This window comes from Denticeps clupeoides, chromosome 1 (genome assembly GCF_900700375.1).
Source record: "Denticeps clupeoides chromosome 1, fDenClu1.1, whole genome shotgun sequence".
NCBI lineage: Eukaryota > Metazoa > Chordata > Actinopteri > Clupeiformes > Denticipitidae > Denticeps > Denticeps clupeoides.
In genome coordinates this window covers 12814305-12839267 of record NC_041707.1, presented here as the reverse complement: position 1 = coordinate 12839267, position 24963 = coordinate 12814305, and the positions used below count along the sequence as shown (strand labels likewise).

At 41.1% G+C, this 24963-nt stretch overlaps 2 protein-coding genes across 4 annotated transcripts; both read right to left on the bottom strand.

The window, feature by feature from the left end:
• Nucleotides 1-1041: 1041 nt before the first annotated feature.
• On the bottom strand, nucleotides 1042-9064 carry tc2n (tandem C2 domains, nuclear). The gene is made up of 12 exons (XM_028997138.1): nucleotides 9001-9064; nucleotides 8699-8793; nucleotides 8440-8628; nucleotides 8015-8176; nucleotides 7462-7544; nucleotides 7001-7076; nucleotides 6422-6522; nucleotides 5660-5770; nucleotides 5051-5242; nucleotides 3244-3358; nucleotides 2925-3124; nucleotides 1042-1738 (listed from the first exon to the last, which is right to left on the bottom strand). Exons 2-12 carry the CDS (start codon nucleotides 8766-8768, stop codon nucleotides 1628-1630), a joined length of 1410 nt encoding a protein of 469 aa, XP_028852971.1. The 5' UTR covers nucleotides 8769-8793; nucleotides 9001-9064; the 3' UTR covers nucleotides 1042-1627.
• A 1525-nt stretch (nucleotides 9065-10589) lies between these two features.
• On the bottom strand, nucleotides 10590-23200 carry fbln5 (fibulin 5). 3 transcript variants are annotated; one of them, XM_028997169.1, is made up of 11 exons: nucleotides 22645-23200; nucleotides 22309-22363; nucleotides 22152-22200; nucleotides 21765-22055; nucleotides 14847-14969; nucleotides 13251-13367; nucleotides 12786-12902; nucleotides 12433-12468; nucleotides 12063-12189; nucleotides 11738-11933; nucleotides 10590-11346 (listed from the first exon to the last, which is right to left on the bottom strand). In XM_028997169.1, the coding sequence occupies exons 2-11, from the start codon at nucleotides 22360-22362 to the stop codon at nucleotides 11185-11187; spliced, it is 1272 nt and encodes a 423-aa protein (XP_028853002.1). In that variant the 5' UTR covers nucleotide 22363; nucleotides 22645-23200; the 3' UTR covers nucleotides 10590-11184. The 3 variants fall into 3 exon arrangements, with proteins under 3 accessions (XP_028853002.1, XP_028852993.1, XP_028852985.1); XM_028997160.1 differs by having other exon boundaries at nucleotides 12433-12555; nucleotides 22309-22389; nucleotides 22645-23199; XM_028997152.1 differs by having other exon boundaries at nucleotides 12433-12555; nucleotides 22645-23199.
• Between the last annotated feature and the right edge of the window lie 1763 nt (nucleotides 23201-24963).

The window sequence follows — 24963 nt, the reverse complement described above, 5'->3', positions numbered from 1 at the left end:
CGCTCTGCACAGATACATGTCTGAGCCGGTCAGTTACGACCCTCGTTCTTTTTGCCAACGGCGTAATCAGTTGTGAAACAAGGATATGCTATAATTGGGAGCAGCGTTTGGGGCAGAGGAAGGGGTGTGTCTGGAATGCCTCCAGCCTGACTAAACATTAACCCTCATTAAATACCTCTTACGTAAACGATGATGTCAATCAGCCATCCAGGATGTGTGTTTTCTCTCAACATTGCTCACGTGGAGAGTCTTGTTGCCTTGGAGCATACACATAGCGATGAAAAAGCAGTCCACATGCATCCGTACACACACACACACACACACACGCACACTCTGTTACTTAGAATGAGAGGTTCCTTTTTGCCCGGATACACATTATTTTACAAGACCATAATATTTTATATTAGTTATACACAGAGGGTTTTAAAAAAGGTAGAGATAGGCCATAGCAACTACCTTCATTGAACAGCTGTAGGTCAAGAAACACTCCTTTCAAATGGGCAGGGTTGCCTTGCTGTTAAGACACTGAATCACTGAGGCTAAACAATGGAATTGTCATCACTGCACATGAGCCATAAAGTCTGGATATAACTTTAAGACGAACAAACCAGAACAATTTATTTAGTCTTTGCCAGATAATAGAGCATTTGTAACCACAAAAGGGGTTTAAATTGAATTTCACAAAAAGTGAAAACAGGTCAGGAGTGTTTTGTTATATACAGGCTCCTGAAGTTCTGGTGATTTATTGCCTGACAAACAAAGCCTGAAGGTCAGACAAAGGAAAAAGACTGATGTTTTAGGTGTTTCCATGCCACCTTTCTTTTCAATGTTTATAACTAGGTGGCTTGGTGCTTTAGTATTTTGCGTTCCTGTCCAACATAAACAATTTTTGAAATTGTACATGGACAAGCACTAAAAAGTAAGACAGAGGCCAACAAGAATGTGAAATATTGTTTCATATATCATGGATGTAATTGTTAACTTTACAAATTAGAACATAGACAATGAGGTTAACTAAGGCTGTAAAAGAACCTTAATGTCTAAAATATGAAAAACATTTAATAACATACATACATACAGAACATATATACAAGTATTTTTCTATCACACACAACAGCAGTTTAATCTATGTATATCAATCTTCTAAACATCAATTTTACAATTCTGTTAACATTTTTACTTTTTAACAGGAACAAGTCTAATTCAGAGACACAAAGAAAGCCAAAATCTGTTAGAAAAGATGCCCAGCAGAGCAAGTCATTCACAGAATGTCTAGTTGTGTATGTTCCTAATGAAGAACTTACTAGATAAATTATAGAGTTCATCTAGCCTATGGCACTGTTAATGTTACGCTATAGTACAGGGAGACAGTTGTTGAGCTTTCACCCCCCCAGCAGGTTGTACAATCCTCATTTAAGCATAAATTACACATCTCACAGCAGCACACCTGACAGAGGTGAATCTAAAATACAGTGTGTTCTCTTGCTAAAGCCCACTGCACAACTGCATGTATCCCACTTGCACCAAAGTACACTGCCACTGTTCTGTCACAGTACTGTATTGTATGTAGGTATATCCTGTAAATCCTTAATGGTTATATACCCAAAGTATACCCATTCAAAACCCTTCAGGGGCCAGTGACCTTATGCCATGCAGCCACCACCTTCTCAGGCTGTGCTATGGTTTCCCGCCATTGCTCAGCAGCTTCAGGTGATGGGCTGCTGAATCCCAAGTGCACCTGTGAACCAAGTTAAGATATGAATTATTGAAACAGTGGCATTACATTCCAAACCTGGGCATTACAGAAACTATATACTCTAACAGGTCAGCTGCAGGCATGGTGGCACTCATAATAACAGATAGCAGGAGATCACAAATGAAACGATCAATTACTCCAGAAGTCATTTTCTACCTGTGTTTGATGTTTCAATAACAACCAATAAGGTATAAAATACTTGATAGCCCATGAGACACTAAAAATGATTTGTTAAATTTTAACATACAAGTGAATATGGAAGGTAGGAAGGAACATAAAGGAAGGAAGATCCAACTGAATGTTACTGTGTGACTATGAAGGACATTAGAGCACAATACATGTGATCAGGTTGAACAACTATTTATGGACACATTAAACTAAATATAACAATAGTTGCATAACACACCAAATATGTATTTGCCTATGTCAAGGTTGGACTATTCACCATAAATATATCATCTTGACAGACCATCTAAATGAAGTTTCTTTTATGCAATAGAAAATGAGCCAGACAGAAAATTTGAGGCCTTTGCAGGAGCCTTTATGCAGGCAACCAATGAGTGCCACTTAACAATACACTGTAATGCATGGACAAGTTCATGTGGTCTTACTGACTGAATACAATAAATTGATGGTCATCTGAAGTTCAAGTTGAAGTTGAGCTTTATTGCCATTTCAGCTACATACACGTTAAACGCAATGTGCTAAATGTAATTTTTAAACAAAGTTGCATACTGACATACAGTGCACATGTGCAACATCGCCAAACCGGCTACATAATGTACAAAGTGCATCTAATGAGTTCAGAGTGAGGGAGAGGTAAAATAGCAGTGTGCTTCTGGTCTGAAAGAAAATCTAGCTGTTAGGTCAATTTAGATCTTTTTGATTTAGATAATTACATTAGCCCATTAATACTCTGGAATCTGCACTTTGGACAGCCATCCAGTGATTTAGTAACTAGATTAAACCAAGACTGCAGGAACGTAAATTGTGAACATGGAGATATTAAGGGTTTCAGTAAATTTTAAATTGTTCACAGAACACTTGGAAACCCAAAAATTAATGATTTAATGGTGGACAATCATGTTGTGCCAGTGTGAATTTGTTATAATTGAAGATTTCATACCCCCTTTTGTAGCTTAGGAAGACTGCATGTGCATTCACTCACCTGACCAAGGAAATGTTTCCTCCGTACTGAAGATCGGCTGAACAGTTTGGCAAGGATGTGGAACGTGGTGTCCTGGGTGGGGAGGGGGAACTGGAGTGTCTCCCCCCATTGCATAGGACCCCCAGAGTACCTTAGGGCTCGCGTCTTCATCTTAGCCACCAACAAGCCAAGGGAGTACATCTCTGCTTTGACAAAGAAATCTAAAAACACAAAGACTATTAACGACTCAGGAACATTGGATTAAAATGTATTTAAACTGACACACAAGACACAGGCCTCTTGAAAGCCTTTTCACATTTGTTAAGAAAGTGGCACCAACTCTGGCTGAGAGGCGAGGATGAGGAGGGCAGGTTTTGGGCAGAGATGACCTGCAGCTGTATCCTCCCACTGACTGGCTGGAAGCATGTTGCCAGATTCAGCTCTGCATGGCACTTCTGAATAGAAAGGAAAAAAATCTGTTCATTGCTGTGTCGAAAGATTTTCTTGAGCACAGAATGCACACATGTGGTCTGGACTGAAGCCAGAGGCATGAAAAATGTTTAATAAAGCATAATGCACGAAAACGAATGTTTACTTTAATTTCTTCTAGGCAAACAATAATCAATATAAAGTCAGAGTTTCCTGGTAAACAACATGTCTGCACAATTGTTTGCTGAATGATGATTATCCACAAAATGATTATTCGACTTCAAAAGCACCATTTCCAAGGTGTCAGCCCATTATTGGCAAAAACTCTCAAAGCCTGAATTGGTTGTCCTACTTTTTAGTTTGAGAGTGTGAAAAATCAGTTTTTCCTTGTCTGTGATAGTTCAGTGACAGTTAATGCAATAATAAAAAATATTCCGTATGAGAAGCTTATAACAATATTAGTATTTGCTTTTATATCATTAGCATCCTGCTTTACAAAGGCAAACATGACTCATATGAGCCACAATGATCTTGGATGATTATAAGATGTCAACCTTCTTATGGCAAATGTCCATAAATAGTAAGCTTCCTTACTGCAACCTGATTGCTTCCCTTAACATGTGTATACTTGGGAGTATCCAAACAATAGATTATCAAACAATGACATTGCATTATCCTTCAGAGATAGATTTTTCAAGCAGGAATCTTTGGTATAATGTCTGTGCTGGAAAGGTGGATGGTAATAGGAAGGAAGTCAGGGTAAAACTGTGTCATAAACACAGAGGATTAGCATTTTAATGGTCAGTGGCCCTTTCCATCCCACCCGCCACACTTTCCAGCAGATTTCCACCCTAGCTATCCTGCTCAGTGACCCAGTTATGCTGCCAAGCATGACGGGTCCTAGGATATTGTAGCCCATTGATGAGTTTTCCCTGTAGAAAGAACATTTGTGGGGGGGTTGCAGAAGGCATTTTAAAAAAATTAAGGTGGCGACTGTGTAGCCCTTTGTTGTTTTGGGGTATTCGGGATCCGAACATTTCCAGGATTTCATGTTTCGCCTTGTCTTGTGTTCCTAAGTTCCTGATTGTGTGTTCCTGTGGTCACATGTATAAATGTACCCTGGCCGTGTCCTGTCCTTGTTTGGTCATTCATGTCTTACCTTGTTTCATGTGTGATTATGTTTTTCTTTTTGTTTAATCGAGCCCGGTTTTTTAATTATTGAATCCCTATATTTGTGTGCTTTTCCCAGCATCCCATTCCAGACAATCTATTAAAAATATGCAATATATACATTTTTCCAAATTAAGAATTTAAAATTTACAGTATATTGAAACATTACATGCTTACCCTGTTATATCCCTGTTTAAAATCATTAAAATATTTTTGGAAAAAAAAAAAGAATTTAGATACCATCTGATATGGAGCACTATTCATAGATGACCCCTGAAAGCAGTCCCATTCACTAATAACTGGTTAATAAAGTTACTTAATGATCATAACTAATTATAACCAATAACTAAACAAACAAGTAGGGAAGAATTTCTTCACTTTCGGTGATAGATAATGGAATTACAAAATTGGTTTGGCCATTTTAATGGTTTTAATAATTTACAAAAAAAAACGTATCCATCCCACCTTTAAAAAACAATGTTAATACTGAATTATTTCTAGGTTTTAAGCAGCGGATTTGGTTGGAAAAAAAAAAAAAAAAAACTCACTCGAGATTTGGACGGAGGGTGGAAAGTCAGCCAATGCGTTTTCTCTTCAGAGCTGAGATGACGGAGGGAGAGCACACAGTCGGCCACTGTGCGTTTCCGTGGCGTATGTGTCTGCAGACGCAGCACCAGTGCTGAGTCAAGCAGTGCGTGCAGCTGCAGTGCGAAGACGAAGGTTTCCATAAACACCATGTCCTGTGAAGGGTGAAAGAGCAACACATGAAGACTAGAGTAGTGCATGCATGACTTAAACCCAGCAAATCACGAGAAGTATGTCAGTTATATTAAAAACATGTGCACTGGTCCAAACAGCCACAAATTGGAAACTAATGTATTTGCGTTTAAGTAGTTAACAACTTATGCTGGATAATTAAGGGAGGGGGCACCCATTATGCTCCAGCAGGTAACAGTAGTTCACCTGGCAAACATACTGATTAATATAATATCAATTGATGGTTTTAATTGAGACAACAGAACTGGAAAGCTTGTTTTACAATGTGTGCATTTAGTTAGATATTGAGTGAACATGAATAGTTATGCCTGAGAAGAAAGACAGCTGGAATAGTGAGTGATCATTAACCAGGCGACTGTGGAGGATCTGCTGCTACTCACTGGACTGCCTTCTTTGATGGTGCTCTTGAATTGAACTGGTCTATTCAGAGTTATGGTCCCTTTAATCCCAACCCTCTGTTGCTCTGAGCTTTCCACTGGAATATCTTTACACTGACAAAAGACAAAATTGACACTTGATTTGGGTTCATGTGTTGAAGAAAATTAACTGCAACATGAAGATATTGATATTGCTTTATGCATTTCAGACATTAATGGAGATTATTTTAATTGTGCTGTACCACTAAGTGCATCCAACAAATTCAGACCAGCACAAACAAGAGAGATTTCTTCTGAAATAAGCTGTCATGATGATCAAGATAATGTTGGCTGGGAAGTTATTTGTAGCTTGTTTTCCTGTGTTCTCTCAAAAGTACAAGATATACTTATCCTAAGGGGCTAACCCAACCCAAGTCTGTTTCTATCATTCTTTTCTGAAACCCCAAATGAACAAGTTTCATTAGCTTAAATGGCTTTGTGTTACACTTTACCTTCTGTAAGAACAATACTTTAGAACAAACATCTGCCTATGACTAAAACAATTAAAAATAACAAATCCGGGACACAAAAACCAGAGTACAGAAATCCATTCAAGTGAATAAAGTCTGAAAGCAGAAAGGGAAGAAAGCAGAGCAGATCTGAGATGTGATGACAGCCCAGGCCCTGAATTCCAACAGACAGTGGCTCCATTGAGGTGTCAGGGAGGTTGACACAAAGGGGTATTTCAGTCCATCGTGCATATACCCACCTAAGCTGTAACCCTACCTGCTCTAAGGTGATCCACACCTGCTCCAGGGCCTCCTGGTAACTCAGGCGCACACACAGCTTCCCCCAGTCTCTCTCGTCCCCAGACAGAGTGATGGATTCTGGACATGGACATGCATGTTAAGTAATGTGCAGGTATTGTATTAGAATTCCCCTAATGGCATTCTTACTCCGAAAACTAGATTGTAGGGAATGTCTGGGATTGTAGGGTACACAGCTGGTCTTTTGCTTATAAAGGCCCCATTGTCACATATTCCATGGCTTGCAAAGCTTTGCTTGCCACTGTTTGGCTCTTAACATCTCTGTGTGAACTGTCAGGGGCTGACCGAAGGCATTTGGAAAGACTTACTCTCAATCTGCCCTATCACTATTGCACAATAGACAGGGATCACAGTCAGAGTATTTTCTGCAGCTATGAAGTGAGGCCACAGAGAGACATGGGGGCAAAAATGAACAACAAATAAAACTACATTCTGCCAGGGGGGCTGGGAGAAAGGCCTATGTGTGTCTTTGTGTGAGGGAAAGTCAGGTTGAGATGAGAAGGCTTACGGGTTAATATGTTCTGTTTGGACAGGTTACCTAGGCTGCGGCTGCTTCCAGTGGAATCCCTCATTGAGGATGAGCTACTGGGAACGCTGGACATCGAGTCGTATCTCTAGGAGCAAACAAAGTGGCCATGCGTTAAACAAGAAACAAGGCACAGCGGCTAAAACATAATTATAGTGTTACAAGATTTGATGCTTTCAGGTCTTCAGGACAGAACATTGCTGCACTTAATATTCACTGGGTGGAACTTAAAATATGAAGGCTTATCGAACATTCATAATTAATGAGTAATTGATAGCGAGCTGATTCAGAAACATTGACATAAGGAATGCAAATGCAAAGTGGCCTCGCCCAGCGTTGCACAAACACCTGCATGAAATTGCTACATGGAATATACAGATACTTTGCCTTATAGCAAAAAGCTTTGAGCCTGAGCTTGAGTATTCCTATATTTTGGTCATCAAGGCATTGTGTGGAGTTGTGTGTAAACTCACCTGGATGAGGTGAGGATGTTGAGGACTGGACAGGTCCAACATGGAGTTGCTCAGTCTCTGTTTCCCGCTTTTCGAGTCCCAAGCTAGTGGACAGAGCAGAGGTGTAAAATCACCTCACACCCTTCATCTCACAAATCTGACCATCCCCAGATCAAATAAACAAATGCGAAAACACCAGGCAGGCCTTTGAGCTCGGACAATTGCCCAGAGCCACTAGGAGCTATAATATTTATTCAGCAAATATTTTACTTGTACATGAATAGCAGCCATAAGACACATTAAAGAAATTTATAGACACAATGATTTTTATAGACGCAATTATGACGTGGGGGGGATCTGATTTGTCACAGTCATTGACAGGCCAGATAATCTTGGCAGAAAAGTTATTCATTATGAGTCACAAAAAAAACTTTGAAAAGAATTAAACAGCGCACCTATGAGGCACACTATCATGAATGCCACTGTTAGATGCCCTTGCAAATGTTTGTAGTGCATTTAATAGGCTGCATGTGACTGAAAGGGCAGCGTTTGGAATGCCTTGGAACAGGCGTACCTGGACTAAGACCGTGGACTTTACTTTTCATCTGCCGCTGTGAGCCAGGCGAGGCTTGACCCAGCACGTTAGCAGTGTGAAATATTGTGTCGGGGTTGTACACGATGCTGCTGGTGCCCGAGAGCTCAGCTTTCCTGTCAGCATACATGCTCCTTGCTGAACCTGGGATATGCACACAGCAATTTAACATCAGCACTGACATTCCATTATTTAAGGCTGCAGTAGGTCTGGTCAGTTTGTAACCAGTGAAACAAGAAGAATAAAAGAATGTACACCAAGTAATTATTAATATTCTCATGGATGATGACTGCCCATCAATGGTTTTACAAAGAATAGTGTGTTTCTACTGTCTGCAGAGATATAAATGCAGCAATAACTGCCAAATCTGTTTCCAAGGAAGGAATACACATTTTTGTGGCACCAACCTATCTGGTAATTGGAGTATTGGGCAGCCCGGGGCTGGACGTAGGAGGGCTTGAAGGTTGGAAGGACAAAAGGTACTTCTTTTCCATCAGGGGGTAGTTTAGAGAGGAGATAGTCCTCCGAAACTCCAACTGACTTCCTCTGTACTACCGCTGCAGGAGGGACTGTATTGACTTTCACCACTTCAGACCCTAAAATCGAAAAATAAATTTAAATAACACCACATTCCCACAACGTGGCATTCATGCCAATACCACTCACCTTGGCTCTCATGTTGCTTGCCTTTGGATAGAAAAATACTGCAGCACTTTTTGATGCATTCTGCAGCCATGACAGAAGGCTACATGGAGTCTAAACTGCAGTAAGCATAAAAAAAAAAATAGCTATACTGAATATTGGTGAGTTAGCAAATAATGTAATATCAGACCAGGCGACATTTTATATTTCATGACGAGTTTAACTTTTCATCATATCTGCACAAATTTCTACATTCTATAAATTTTATGTCAACATATAGTAGTAGCAACAAAAAAAAAAAGAAGTTCATCCAGTGACGTAAATACCTGCCCCGTTGTCCGGCGCGGAGAACTCTTCCCACTGATAATGAGAGCAGGTGAACTGAAAAGCACTTTAGAAGAGTCCATTGACGCAGACTGACCGAAGGCGTCCATACGCGGTCGGGTCCTAGCGCCCGCCGGTTACCATTAGCTAATTCTCTTTATGATAAAGGACTTGGCCTTTTTCTATACTCTTTCTCAAGCTTTTCAATAAATATTGTAAGTTGAGTATAAGTAAATTATAAATCATAGATGTATATAATTTGTATATAATAAGCAGGGCTGTTCAGAATTGAACAGTAACTCAGAAATTCTTCAGGAAGGAACTATTTAAAAGTGTAAAACAAATAATAATTATTAAAGCTAAAAGCTAATAATTTCATTTGATTTATGAAAAACTAATTCTAGAGATGTACTACAAGAACCAGGGGTTAGTCTTTCCCAATTTCAACAATGATCTCCTGCAAGCAAAAGTCTACAGATGGAAAACTATATTGTACTTCTACTCATAGAACAACAGGATAACAGTGTCTTTCTCTATACAAATAATGCTATGAAAATATGGAAATTCTTTGATAAATGTTTGACATCTTATTTTTTGTAATGAAACTACTTGCAGCTTAAACAGTGATGTTCTTTTCAGTTTTCATATGTATATATTTATATATGATACAAACACAGACACACACACACATTTGTGTCAGTGTTCCACTTCAAACCTAATCATTCATATTTGGTTAACAAAAGGGTTGGAAAAACAGAAAGTTTTTCAGGATCAGGATCCCTGTCTCAACATATCTGGCAACAGCAGTTGCTGGTCCTTCAGCTTTTTTGATTGTGAGCATTTGCTTTCAATATATTTCTGTACTTCCTCATTGGAATAAAATAAACAAACCATCATTCACAGCAGACTGAAGTTTCCGTGTAATCCATGTAAAGTATGATACAATTTACTGGAATTTTTTTTCTGCTGATCAGAAAGATAGAAAAACAAAATGGGTGGTGACTTCTGATAATGGGGTTGTATTATGGGATATGATAATTACGCTGCCAGTTAAAAGTTTGAATGCACCTACTCAATTATGAGTCTTGCATTTATTACATTAAAGGACAAAACTGAAGACAGAGAACACCAAGGTTATGTTATTACATAACTAAGGTTATGTAATAACAAAATAATTTTTCTCCAAAACAGGGAAGTTTTGTTGTGATTGCAGCATTTCAGACTCCCAGCTTCTCTCAACAACAGGGATGGTTGGTTTATGAAGGTTTATGTGGAACGCTTTTGTAACATTCACTCACATGATGCTCACAATAAAAAAAAAAAAAAAGAGTTGACTCTTTCTCCTGCTACAAAAAAAATTCTTCAAAATAGCATCCACCTAAGTCTACAGAGAGTAGGTGCATTCAAATTTTGGACTTGTATTGTACATGTATAACTACTGCACTGGTATAGTAATAGTATAGGTGTGAGTGCATTTTTCTTCCTGTGGTTTGAACTAAATTACCAGTAACCATCACATTTAATCCATGTAGTCACAGGAGACAAGTGTCACAAAGATATATAGTGCATCCAGACTAGACCAGTATTTGTGTTCAGGTCAATTACACTTTAATTTTATTGACCAGGCTCTCTTACAAGGTCTCAAAAACAAAATACATAAAAGAAGAATACAAAAGTATTATAATTGCTATGACTGTGTTGGTCAAATTTACTCCTCACCCTTCAGAATTCCTGTCACAGGAAGATAAACTCTCTGGCTAGATATTGTATGCTAGCTGGTATGGCCTTTTTGCAGTCCCAGTAAGGTTTAACTAAGAGGGCACTACTAAGCATGTTCACTAACCTGCTTAATGACAAAATATCACAGTTAATTTAAAAGTAAGGCATGAGTCAGCATGAATAAAAAATAATCAGCAATTACATTTGGACAACAAGACTCAAAAATGTGAGAAATAAACAAAAAATGAAAATTATGTCAACATAAATACCCTTGTGCATGGCCAATGAAGTGCTTGTGAAAAGGCAGCTTTATAATACAGCGCCCAGTGGGAGGAAGACTTGAGCTGCACCCCCTCCCAAAAAGAGGGAGAAAATTGAAAAAAATTAAAAGTAGATCGAGCTGCCTGAGGGGAAACAGGTTCACCGGAAGGTAAAGAGGAGAAGTGTGAGAGGTCGAAGCCAGGGCTTTAGAAGGGATGCTCTGAGACGAATATTGTAAGCCGTATGATGGAGCTGCCCCGGAAGTTGATGACATTGTTGACTGTGACCATCTCAAGGTCCAAGACAACCTCCCTGGGCCCCGTGATAGGTCGTGAGAGAACCAGCGTGGCACTGAGATTGCTGGTTTGCTGTGTCACAAAACAGACAAAAATTTAAATAAGTCAGTAGGCGACCAGAAGTGAATACTTTAACCAGCAATGAGTTCAAAAGTAATGCAGAGGAAGTAGGGTCAAACCAGAAATCATAGAATAAACATGCTCTTTCATGCTGTCAAATATTATTTATAATAAAACACCCATAATGATAAATGCAGTATGAACATTTCCTCAATTTTGTTGTCCTTAGACTGGGAATTTCACTAATCCTCTTCAAACACATGAATATTGCTCCACCTTCTGGCTACTACACTTAATGCACACAACATCTTTTTCTGCTGACCTGCTCGCAAGTATATCTCCTGATGGAGATGACAGTAAATAAAGGCTAGTAAAAACAATGTTCAAATGCACAAGCTCTCACCCGCATATAAAACTCTCTGCCCTCATTGCCCGATTTGATCTGGAAGATGTAGAAGGCCCCCGGGTATCGGGTGGTGGCCTGCATCTGGAAGATGTCTGCGGGCACAGTGCGGCCCGAGGACAGGTCCATGTGCCGGTAGAGGATAGCAAAAGGTCTATCCCTGCAGGTTGGGTTCTCAGCTGAGCACATACACTGACTGAGAATGAAGACAGACATTATAAGAAGTGACATCGTTCCATCATTCAGTCACATCAGTAACCAGTAGAGGTGCAGTGCTAAATTAGTGCTTTACAGGGGCTTTTTGCACAGAAGAGAAGGAACTCACTTGTCACTGAACTCAATGTAAGGTGCCTCACATATTAATGGATCCAGGCATTTATACCTTCCCTGGAAATTGAAACACACTTGTGCTGTTGTACACGTGTTGTTACCAGTGTCACATTCATTGAGGTCTTCGAAATCAAACACATAACAATTAGGATCAGGTTAAACATCACTGTCAACACCATCAGCATCAAATGCATCAACAGGACACAAACCATCACACATCAAGAGTAAATTATCAAGGAAAATGACAAAATAATTTACATTTCGGTTATGCTATTAATAATTTTTCATTTTTTTTCTCTCAGATAGCAACTTATACCTGTAATATTCATGATTCATTTAGACACATTTTGCATGCTGGCTGTTACCTTCACAACTTCTGCCATCCTCAAATATATAATAGCCTGGTGGGCAGACACAGGAGAATGAGCCAGGAGTGTTTACACATCTGTACTGACACAGAAAATCTGAGAAGCTGCACTCGTCCAGGTCTACAAAAAGGAAAAATCATATCAGATATTAATATTTACTGATTGTATTATTGTATGCATGAAGGTGAAAAATCTGCCACAAATCTGCACAAAGAATGAAAGGAAACACAAACATAACATTTATACCTGCTGAAAGCACCCACAACCACTGCCCCCTACTGCATGAATGAGGAGGGTCACATGTAATAGATACAGAAAAAAAAATGTCAAGAGAACAGAGGTGACCTTACCATTACAGGTTGTTCCATCTGCCCCTAACTCAAAGCCTTCATCACAATTACACATGTAGGAGCCATAGGTGTTGAAGCAGGCATGAGAACATGGTTCATCTTCACACTCATCTATGTCTAAAACAGAAAAAAACATGGAAAACCTAAAAATATTTTTCTTCTAAGACTCATCATTGCTTTTAAGTTGAAATTTGCAATTTGATCTAATCTAATACAACATTTTTGTAAAATAAATACACTTTGTGTGTGTGTATGTATGTGTGTGTATATACATACACACACACACAGATACACCAGATTAACAAATTAACTTTCAGCAATTGCATAAGTATAAATAAATAACTCATATTGCTCTTAGCCAAGAAGATGTTAATAATTATAATAATTATATACGGTATGTCTCAAAACACACAAAACAAAAATAAATAACTGATGGTGATACTAAGGGTGAACACTGGTCCTGACCTTGACACGTCCTGCTGTCAGGATTTAGAATGAAGCCTGGGTTACAGGAGCAGGAGTAAGATCCCGGGATATTGGCACACAGTTGCTGGCAGTATCCATAGCGACACTCATCAATATCTGGTTGTGGATACAGGATGAGATCATGAGCAACAGTGGAGAGGAAAGCACATACATCTGCCAGGTTTTTACTAAAATCAAAATACAATACTCAAAATAAGTTAGGGATATTGTTATTTACATGAGTGCTTTTCCTTTTTGCTCTGAATTTTACTGAAATAAGTAAAAGTTTTGATATTACTAATAATGTATGAAAAGAAACACCATTTTCATTAGTTTAATATTTATTACCCCAAAAATTTAGATAATAACAAAGATAGCCCCAAATAACAAAAATTGACAATGTCAGTAGCAGGTGTTTCCACCATTGGCTGCAATGACAGCTTGACAGCGATGTCTCATGCTCCTCACTTTGCCTCATGATGTTGTTCTGAGACAATGCGTTCCACTCTTCCACAAGTGCTACACGCAGTTCTGCCAGTTTAGGTGGGAGACGATCATTCAGTCCTTGCTTCAACTGGTCCCAGACGTGCTCTATGGGGTTCAGGTCAGGGGACAATGATGGCCGTAGCATTTGAGGCACTCCCACTGCCTGAAGTCAAGCTGTGACAATTCTGCCATGATGTGGTGGAGCATTATCATCCATGAACAGAAAGTTGGTGGTGTGCTGGTGGAATTGGGGGATGATGATGATGGGTTCTATGATGTTTCTGAGGTAAGAACGTGCAGTGACTGAATGTACAATAAGCATATCTGTTTTGCACTGACTGGCGAACAGGACAATGGACCACTTCTGCATTGTGCAGGTTACATGGTCTTGTGCCCCCTTCAAACATTCATGCTGGTGTCTTGGTGTCTGTGGAGTAACCTTCAATGGTCGTCTGGCATTAAAGCCAAAGCGGTGGAGGTTGCAAATGGTTTGTCTGGAAACCCTAGTACTCTTCGCATCTCGTAAACGGGCCTGCAGCTGTGTGCCAGTTGCATAACGATGTCTGAGTGTATAGGTCCTTAGGTACTGGTCATCATTGCGGTCTGTCACTCGTGGGGCTCCACTCCTGGGTCTGTCATGGACTCTGCCAGTAGTTATGTGTCTTGAAGCAAGTCTGCTGATGACACTTTGAGACACACCAAGTCCATGAACAACGTCTTACTGCCTGCCAATGACCCAAAGGCGCGTCATGGTCAGGTGACGCTGCTTGTCCGTTGAGTGATGTCGTGTGTTCATGGCTAGTTTAATGATGAACTTACTGACCAGCTTTTAATACCCACAGAATGTTTAAATTGATGCCACATTGAGAAAGGTTGTCTCTTAGTATTGGCCCCAATATAAGGCACAACTGTACACAATGAGACCATTACATGGAAGACACACCTCATTTTGTGTTTATCACTCCAATACAATTGCCTCCCTATCCCAAAAATGTCTGTATTGAAACAAACACCATATGTATCACATTCACTAAGTCTCTCACAATATACCTAACTTATTGTGAGTAGTGTAGTTCTAGTAATTCAGATGTGAAAAGGGATGTGTCCTACCTTGACATTGCCCTCCGACTAGCCAGTAGCCCTCAGTGCATGAGCAGGTGTAGCCTCCATCTGTGTTGAAGCACACTTGGGTGGGGTTGCACTGGTGAGCACTTGTCTCACATTCATCAATGTCTAGAATGAAGGAGGATTGAGAACAAAAGCTAAATATCCAGCATTTTCCTTTAGTTCCAAAAGGCTTACAATGGGAGTGAAATCAAAAGCATGTTAAGAGATGAAACCAATCATAATGAATCATGATAAAAAGTTAATCTAAGGGTGTGAAAGTTGCCTAATGGAATCTAATTTGCGTGACACTAAAGATTAGCTGTCAATCAAAGCAGTTCAAGGTGCACTCACCACATATTCAATTGGCTTATTAAAATGGGTTTGATGAACATGAAAATCCTGGTTTTAAGAGTGAGTAGTGATTCTCCTTCTCCCAGCAGTCCATGCAGACCAACACTTTCTCGCCTCTTTCAGTTTGAATCAACTCTGATAGCGACAGATTTCATTTCCCCCTGCAGAGCATAATCAGTGTGTTTCCTTTTGTAGATATCAAACAAATGCAATTCCTAACCACTGTTTATGGTTCTCAGACCATGAAGTCACCCAGTGCTGGGGAAAGGGGGAGGGTGGTGGGGCGCAGTAAAATCCAGATCATTTGCTGTGTTTAAATAGGCAGCTGTTCTGCGTGATGCTGACTGATTTCGGAGGCCGGAGCTGACCAGCCTCAGACTGAACGGTTGGTTTGCTGTACTGCAGAGGGCGTGTTGAGTGCAGGCTGAGATCGGGGATCGGAGCCAGTATTAACACAGGCCAGCACCTGTTTGCACTTTATGGTTGAAAGTGGACGGTGGGGCAGCCAGAGGAGCATCTGGCCTGCATGTGCACCACAATACGACCCCATAGAGCTGAAACGGACTGCAGTCCCTGGGAGCATTTCAGTTCAACTCCTTGTATAGTCAGGACTATTATCGACAGCTGTAAAAAGGCTCCCGTTAACTGTCAGCCTTTAGTAAAGACAGGCTGAACAAGCAACAGAACAATAAGCAGCACTATAAAATTGCCTGACATACTTTTACCACAGTATAAAAGCATCATAAAAGCAAACCGATATAATTTTGATAATGATAATTGGATAATAATAATGGAATCATTTCTAGTGATAGGCACGCCTTTTTCCTGGCCTGTTCATGCACATTTCCTTCAGGTGCACCAGTTTTCCACATGCTGTTTAGGTGAGCTTTATTAAAAGGCTTGGAAATTAGTAAACTGTAGTGTTGTAGTCAAAACTGCCTAAACCGACACCAAGACATTGCCGAGACCAGAGGGGACCAAGACACTGCCGAGACTTGAGGGTACCAAGGACGAGACCAAGACACCCTAAGGCGAGACCAAGACCAGGACTGAAAACAGACAAGGGATAGAATAGACATCACATTACTCATCTCGACTGTAGAGAAAAAAGGCATTGCTGTTTAGTGTCATTAGTCTTTAAAATTCAAATGAATGTTATATTTCCAATTATATTGTTCGTATGTCTCTCATTTAAAATCTCCCAGATTTGTCATAGTTATGTGGCCTGATGGAAAATAATATTCTCAGCAATCCTTTCCAATAACCATTTTATCAGGCCTCATCATGGTTAACTGACAGGATGTACCAGAAAGATGTTCATATCAAGTCTCTTGTACCAGGGACAGGGGTCTCAGCTAAGTTATTAATATGGCTATGTAATGATCCCTTTAAATTGAAGACAATAGACATTTGGCTCTCAAATGTTCCTCTAGCAAATTTGTCAAATTAACATTAGTAAGACATTTACATTTACAGCATTTATCAGACGGCCTTATCCAGAGCGACTTACAATCAGTAGTTACAGGGACAGTCCCCCCCTGGAGCAACTTAAGGTTAAGTGTGTTGCTCGGGTAAGTGGGATTCGAACCTGGGTCTTCTGGTTCATAAGCGAGTGTGTTACCCACTAGGCTACTACCACCCCAGTGCTGGTTCAGTGATCTACAGACTTCCAATGGGTAGTGTACGGAGCCCCTAAAGTACCATGAACTCCACACAAATTTACTCTAAATTCACTTACATCTCTAAAAAAAAAGATACACACCTCATGATGGAGAAACCTCAGCTAATGAACTTTTGATTTCATTTAGGAATGTCATTCAATGACATTATTGATGCTCTTGTACACAGACACGGATTCTAATCAGCTGGAATTATTTTCTGCACATACTGAAAGATAACAGGCTCAGCAGATGGAAGGACGACACAGACTTGGGGAAAATGCATGGTTATAGATGGAAGTTCACAAAGTGCAGAGGAAATGGCCTTAAAGCAAAGAAGAAGATACAATGAGCTTTAGAAATACTAAATAACAGTCCAAAACGTGTGCCCACAGACCATGGTACAGAAAATTGTACCATGACAGGCGCCTGTTTCACAATGACAATCACTTCACTTTCTTGTGCACATAGGATTTTTTAAGGGGCTCTGTAGTATTTAGCTGCATGAAAAAAACAAAACATCTCTCCCCGAACAGATGACTGTACTATGAGTGCATACATTACATTCTATGTCAGAGATTGTCCTCATAGTTTCATGACAAGAAACACAGAGCTACACAACGATCTTGTAGTTAGTTATCTTTCTTTTCCTGGTGCTTTATCTCCATATGCCTGGTGAACGCAGATGTTTCAGGGAATGCAGGGAATGTTGTCCAAGCTGTCTCAGTCAAGGTGGTTCCACAGAATCAGCATAGAGCCAGGTTAAAAAAAAAAAAAAAAACTTTCCAGGCATTTCTTTGCCGACTTTGCTATGATGCGATGTGTATTATGTGTGTGGACTGTGATGCAATGGCAGTGTATGATGTTACATTTTTAAAATAGATGCATGTGACTGGTTGTATTTGAATTTAGCGACGTAATAAATAATGACTCTGTTCTGTGAGGATGCGCATCCCATCGCGAACACAATGTTTGAGACCAAGACAAGACCAAATAGCATTGAGACCAAGACAAGACCGAGACCAAATAGAGCAGAGACCACAAAAAAACGGTCTTAAGACCAAGTCTTAACTAGTAAACTGTATAATAAACTGAAATTCCTCAGCATGTCTGTGATGCCTCTCTATATCGCTCTCTCCATTCCCTCCTCACCGTGACAACTGACACCCAGGACCTGAAGTTCACTGATGGCACGGACATTTCTGGATGTGCATCAGGAATGAAATGGAGTACAGGGTTGTTATTGCTGAGTGGAGTGAGGTTGACATAAAAGAGAGTGCCTGACCTCCATAGAAAGATCACACTGATGCACCTCCAGGGATTGCATGCAGAGATTGTGAAGGTATAAACTATGCAGGATGGACATCACAGATGTTCTGTACAAATATGCCCTGACCCATCTCCAGCTACAATTATTTTGTTTGAGAGGTGGGACAGAGAAAGGCTCAACAAACTGGTTAATGGGTTTTCTCTGGCCTGGATGGTAGGCTGATATAGTCTGCATAACACTGAGGGTGCCCTAAACAGATTTTGAAACTGCTACAGCCAAACGTGATTGATAAATTGGCAACAGCGAAGGCTGATTCACGTCTGGACGGGCTCCTCAGAGGGAAAATGATTTTGCATTGAGTACAGACAAGCTGGCAACAAAGATAAAACCACAAATACCGCGTACACTGGAAATGACACAATACCAGGAGGTGTCTGTGAAAACAGCAACCTCTTATATCAGGAAATACATGAGCACTAAAATGACAGTCATCAAAAAAGCTCACGTGACTTGTTCCATTAGACACTATACAAACAAGCGGCACATTGTTTCGTAATGGAAAGGAAGTGTATGACCCTTTAATTCAATTCTGTGTGGACGGCCATAAGTCAGTGAATGGAAGGATATTGAGAAATCCGGCAGAATTCAAGTGCACTTATTTAACAAAAGCTTAGTAAATATTAAGTGAAACATCTGTGAACAGTTAATTAGCAGTTAAGACACCTCAGATTAATATGTGTTTCTTTTTTTATATACTTTTATAATTAATATTACGCGTTGTTATCATAAATACTGGGGAAAAAAAACTATGAAAAATAGTGTGTCTTTGTGTGTATGTGTGTGTGTTTACGAAAAGTTTTCAGACCCACTTAAAATGGTCACTCTTTGTTATACTGCAGCCATTTGCAAAAAATCCTTAGTTAATTTTTTTCTCATTAATATACACACGGCACCTCATATTGACAGGAAAACACAGAATTGTTGACATTTTTGCAGACTTATTAACAAAGAAAAACTGAAATATCACATGGTCCGAAGTATTCAGACCCTTTGCTGTGATACTCATATACATATATATATGTGTGTGTGTGTGTGTGTGTGTGTGTATATATATTTTTTTTTAACTCGGGTGCTGTCCATTTCTTCCGATCATGCTTGAGATAGTTCTACACCTTCATTTGAGTCCAACTCTGTTTGATTCTACTGATTGGACTTGATCAGGAAAGCCACACACCTATCTATATAAGACCTTACAGCTCACAATGCATGTCAGAGCAAATGAGACCCATGAGGTCCAAGGAACTGCCTGAGGAGCTCAGAGACAAAATTGTGGCAAGGTACAGATCCGGCCAACATTACAAAAAAATCCGCTGCACTTAAAAGTGGCCTACATAATACTTAAATGGAAGATGTTTGGGACGACCAGAACCCTTTTCAGATCTGGCCATCTGGCCTAACTGAGCTATCGGGGATAAGAGCCTTGGTGAGAGGAGAAAGTTGTAAAAAGTTGACAATCACTGCAACCTTCCACCAGTAGGGGCTTTATGGCAGAGTGGCCTGACGGAAGCCTTTCCTTACTGCAAAGAACATGAAAGACTGCATGGAGTTTGCTAAAAACACCTGAAAGTTGGTGAGAAATAAGATTCTCTGATCTGATGAGACCAAGACAGAAGCAAGGCAAAAATGTTCTAAGCGGTATCATCACCTGTCCTATACAGTCCCAACAGTGCATACTGTGGGGGTGTTTTGCAGCTTCAGAGACAGGACGACTGATTGCAATTGAGGAAAAGATGAATGTGGGCAAGTACAGTGATATCCTGGACGAAAACCTTCTCCAGAGTGCTCAGCAACTCAGACCTTCAAATAAGACAATGACACTAAGCACACAGCTAAAATAATGAAGGAATGGGCAGTGGTGGCCTTAAAGTTAAAGTGAAGTGATTGTCACATGTGATACACAGCAGCACAGCACACGGTTCACACAGTGAAATTTGTCCTCTGCATTTAACCCATCACCCTTAGTGAACAGTCGGCAGCCATGACAGGCGCCCGGGGAGCAGTGTGTGCTTTGCTCAGGGCACCTCAGTGGCACCTTTGCGGATCGGGATTTGAACCAGCAACCTTCTGATTACTACCCCTGCCCCACTGCCCCTAGCGGTTAAGGAATCGCCCCCATAATCAGAAGGTTGCTGGTTCGAATCCCGATCAGTCAAGTTGCCACTGAGCAAGATACTGTCTGATTTTGCTTTGTCAGTTTGACCACTGACAAAGAAATCATTAGTTTTACTTACTGTTCTGTCTCACGTTGTCAGCAGGGGTTCAAATAATGTCTTCCCTGACCGTAAATAAATGCATATATAAATTCCAATGTAAATCTTTCTTGATTTTTGACATAAAATAACAGACGATGTCACGGTACACAATGCACTGAAAAAGCATAGAGTGCAATGTTGACATTAAGAATACAGGGCTGGGTCTGTTAACAAACCAGCCCCTGGCAGGTGAGTGATTGATGAGATAGGATGTCATGTTCTGGGACCTCAGTTCACCACCCGGTAGCCTGTCGGCTTGCCACAGCCACTCTTCAATAGGTCCAGCTCTCCCACCATGGAAGGAATTCCTCTCTGCTGCTGACAAGGCTCTCATTTGGCAACAAATGAGCTCATAGCTGGCCGTGGGCACCAGAGATGCTGAAATAGCAGCTTGGGTTTTTCAAGCTTTGCGGTTTAACCAAACAAGGCTTAAAAGTAAGATGTGGGGAAGCCGTGCCTCTTCACAAAGAGATAACTGTTCAAGGCCAAGTTCAATACACAGTGAAATATTACATAGATTTTCCACATAATACAGGAATGTACATTATTTTGACAAAATTAAAATAATTATAACCTATTAGGGATAATGTATGTTCACTTAATGAAAATGCCCATTATAGAAAATATAGCAGGTCTGGAAATTGGATTCTGCCCCTCGGTCTTCACATGGGAAACTGGCATCAATCCATAATTGAATCTGAAATCCAATTAGCCACCCCCCATAAACGACAGCAGGCCATATATGCAGCAAGGATCATTACGAGGTTAGCAAGATAAGCGTACAGCTATCAGGCCACAATCACACACACGTCTCTCGGGAACAGTCTGGGTATTTTCTTTGGCATTTGAAGAAGCACTGCAACATTTTTGGCGCGGATACCAAAGAGCCGTGAGGCCCTCTGCACGAGTGTTCGAACAGTCACCCTGGCCCACAGCCTCAGTACCACCACGGGTACGACCAAATTACAGAGCTTCATTTCAGTCTGCTTGGGTTGCCTTTTGCCCAAAAAAGGCACTTGAATCTCAAGTGCACGAGATGACAAGATGATGCCAACGTCTTACAATTCTAAACTTGTTCATGCAAAAGCAGAGTTTAATAATATGGTGGATATTTCAATGATGGGATTCTGAGAGGAATCATCACTAAACTCTGCAGGAGTCTTGGGAGTCGTACTGGGTTCCACACAAAGGCCCCCGAATAAGACTGTTCCTCCTGGCTCACGTACCAGAATGTTATGCTCCTAGGAGGATAGCAAACAAGAACCTGCTGGATCCTCTGTATGGTGTTGTTGAGAACTTACCAAACAAAGAACGGACAGAAAGTTCTTACCAACACAAGTACCGTCTTCTCCAAGCGCGTATCCCAGGAGGCAGGGTGCTGAGCGGCTCACGATGGGATAGCTGGGTGCCACCGGTCCGGCGGGCTCTTGGCGGAACTGTTCTGCGAAGCCCACTGATGTGTCAGGAACTGGGTACACCGGCTCGGGGTATGGTGGAGAGTTGGGTCTGGCGTAGGACTGACTGTAGAGACTGCGAGGGATGCACAAGTAGCCCCCGTTTTGATTGACGCAACGCATGTCCAGCCGACAAGCATCTGGCAGCGTTCTGCATTCATCTACATCTAAAAAAAAAAAAAAAGAGCAAGGCATGTGTCATGGAACACGAGAGTCTGGTCTCGGCTTTTGAATGCACAGCATCTAAAGTCACCGACACACACCGATGCATTGTCTGGAGCGCCTGTCGTACGTGAATCCCTCTGAGCACGTCTGTGGGGACAGAGGTGGATTTCGACAGTGTCAACACAAGTGAATTCAGTAAATAAAATGCGACAGCCTGACAAAGTCAAGCGAACGCAAATACGGGTTAATGCTTACCTGCGCTCTTCCGGAGTGGATGCAACACAGCGCAAGTAACAGAGCCGTCAACATTCTGCAGAAGGAAGCGTTACGCAGTCACTATGTGGGGGCAAGAGGTTTGGCTGTTATAACACATCAAATACACTTTATTGCACACTATCATGTTATTACACATGGTTTGAATAGTAGCATACATGTTAATGCATCTATCAATTACACAAATTGAGGCACGTTTGGAAAAGTTGTAATTCCTCTAAATTTCACCACCAAGCACCGTGTACGAGCCTAGGAAAGTTCTCGGTGCATTAGGTGCCCGTGATAACTCGACTTTAATGTGGAAAATCCCTGCCTTACCTCTCGCGCGTCCAGGAACTCGAGCCACGTCTCGCGGGTGACACGCTTTAAGGATCCCCGTGGTCCCACGGTGCAGGAGCGTTGCAAGCGATTCCAAAGTTCCAGGAACTCTCGGGGAACCCTCGGGGGACCAAACGCGTGAAATGTGGCGCCCTCGCCCACCCCCAGTTCCAGCGCGTCAGGCGACAAGCAGCAGCGCGGTCCCGTCGACCCGGAGCAAAAGTGCATTGACCAGTAGAAGGGGGGAGTGTTATCTCTCTCTCTCTCTCTCTCTCTCACACACACACACACACACACACACCGTCACACACACTTACTAAAGAACGGTCCCCGTTTCAGTTCTGCCGATCCGCTTTAGCAATGCAAATAAGCGTCGCCCCACCACAGCTGGATCTCATCAGAGACAGACGGCCCCCTTGAACCGGAGCCACGGGCCGCCGAGGACCTGGACGAGCCCGACGGGCTCCGGTCGGTGCGCGGAGTGGGTTCACCAAACCGGGCGCCATGTCCACGTTTCACGGTCCGATATAAAACGGGGTAACGCGCTGTGACCCTTCCAGCCTGTCTTTTCGCAGTCCGAACACTATGAAAGTATCATGACGGTCAAACTTTTTTTTTTTTTTTTTCGCTCGATCGCTTGCTGGGGTTAAATTTGAATTCCTCGATGTCTGCTGGCTCTACCAAAAAAAAAAAAAAAAAAAAAAAAAAGGAAGAACGAAAACACCCTAAAAATTCATTTTAGGCTTTCCTGCCCTACAGAGGCCCAAGTTTGTTAGCAAGTTTGTCACTTTTGTGTAAAAAAAAAAAACACCATCACCGAATCAAGTTTTATTTGAACTTTAATCTTTTGTGAAAAAGTCGTATGTAAGTTAACATAAAAGACTGGAAAATAGATATAGCGCCGCGACTAGTGGCCAGACGTGGTACTGCAGTTTCCACAAATTTGGGTTCACACATCCACAGATTTTGAGCTCTGACTGTGTGTGTGTGTGTGTCTGAGTGTGTTCAGAATCCCAGCAAATCTTCTAGGCAATACGCAGATATAGAAAGTAAGTGAGTGAGTGAGTGTGTAAATCACAAATGTTCATGTTCAAATGAGCTTAATTGTCATTTCAGCTACATTCATGTTACACACTACATAGTGAAACGAAACAACGTTTCTCCGGAAACTGGTGCTACATGTAGCATTTGAAGAAAGGTACATACTGACAAAGTGCACATGTGCGACAGACAAACCTGGGACACATAAAGTGCAAACATGAAACACAGGCAGTGCTAGAGTAACACAGGCAGTGCAAGAGTACGAAAACAATGAAGGTGCCAAGTAAATGCTTGACATACTGCTTTGCTACCTTTTTCCGGATGGCAGGAGGGTGAAGAGTGCATGTGAGGGGTGTGTAGAGTCGGCTTTCACAATGCAGCGTACGTGGTAAATGTCCATTATGGAGGGAAGAGAAACTCCAATGATCTTCTCAGCTGTAGGGTGTTGCGGTCCAATATGGTGCAGTTCCCAAACCAGACGGTGATGCACCTGCTCAGAATGCTCTCAATGGTCCCTCTATAGAAGGTGGTGAGGATGTGTGGTGGGAGATGGGCTTTCCTCAGCCTTCGCAGGATGTAGAAACACTGCTGGGCTTCCTTGGCTGTTGAGCTGGTGTTGAGTCCAGGAGAGGTTCTCCTCTAGATGAACACACAGGAACCTTGTGTTCTAAACACAAGACCCATCGATGTTCATTGGAGAGTGGTCCCTCCATTCTCTTCTGAACTGTTGTGAATAAATAATAATTCTTGGATTATTACTTATTCTTATTCCAAGCCACTGGTTTGGAATAAGAATATTCCAAGCCACTGGTTTTATTGTCCTCTTCATGTAATGCTGTATATCATTAATATTGTTATCATGAAAAATCCTTGATCTTGTAAAAAGCACACTGTGTTTTCTCATGAATATACAATAAAATATATAGCATCACAAGTGGAGTAGTTATCCATGTATTAAAGAGATGGTGCTCCACAATTTTTATTTGGATTTTACTTAATATAGTCTAGTTAATGTAATTTGTGAATTAATAGGAACAATAACCTTATAAAATGAACACTTAAGTCTTCTGGAAGACATGAAGACATGAGTGGTTAACAGTATGAGACAGACTGCAAAAAAAAAAAAAAAAAAAAAGAACATTGGCCATGATGATTTAAACATGTCCAAAATCTGCAGATTCCTCACAGCACAGAATGTGTGTTGGCTTCCAAATGGCTCTCAGAGAGGATAAGACAGTTACTCTTACTCTTCATCCAGAGGAAGAGCACCATTCCCAT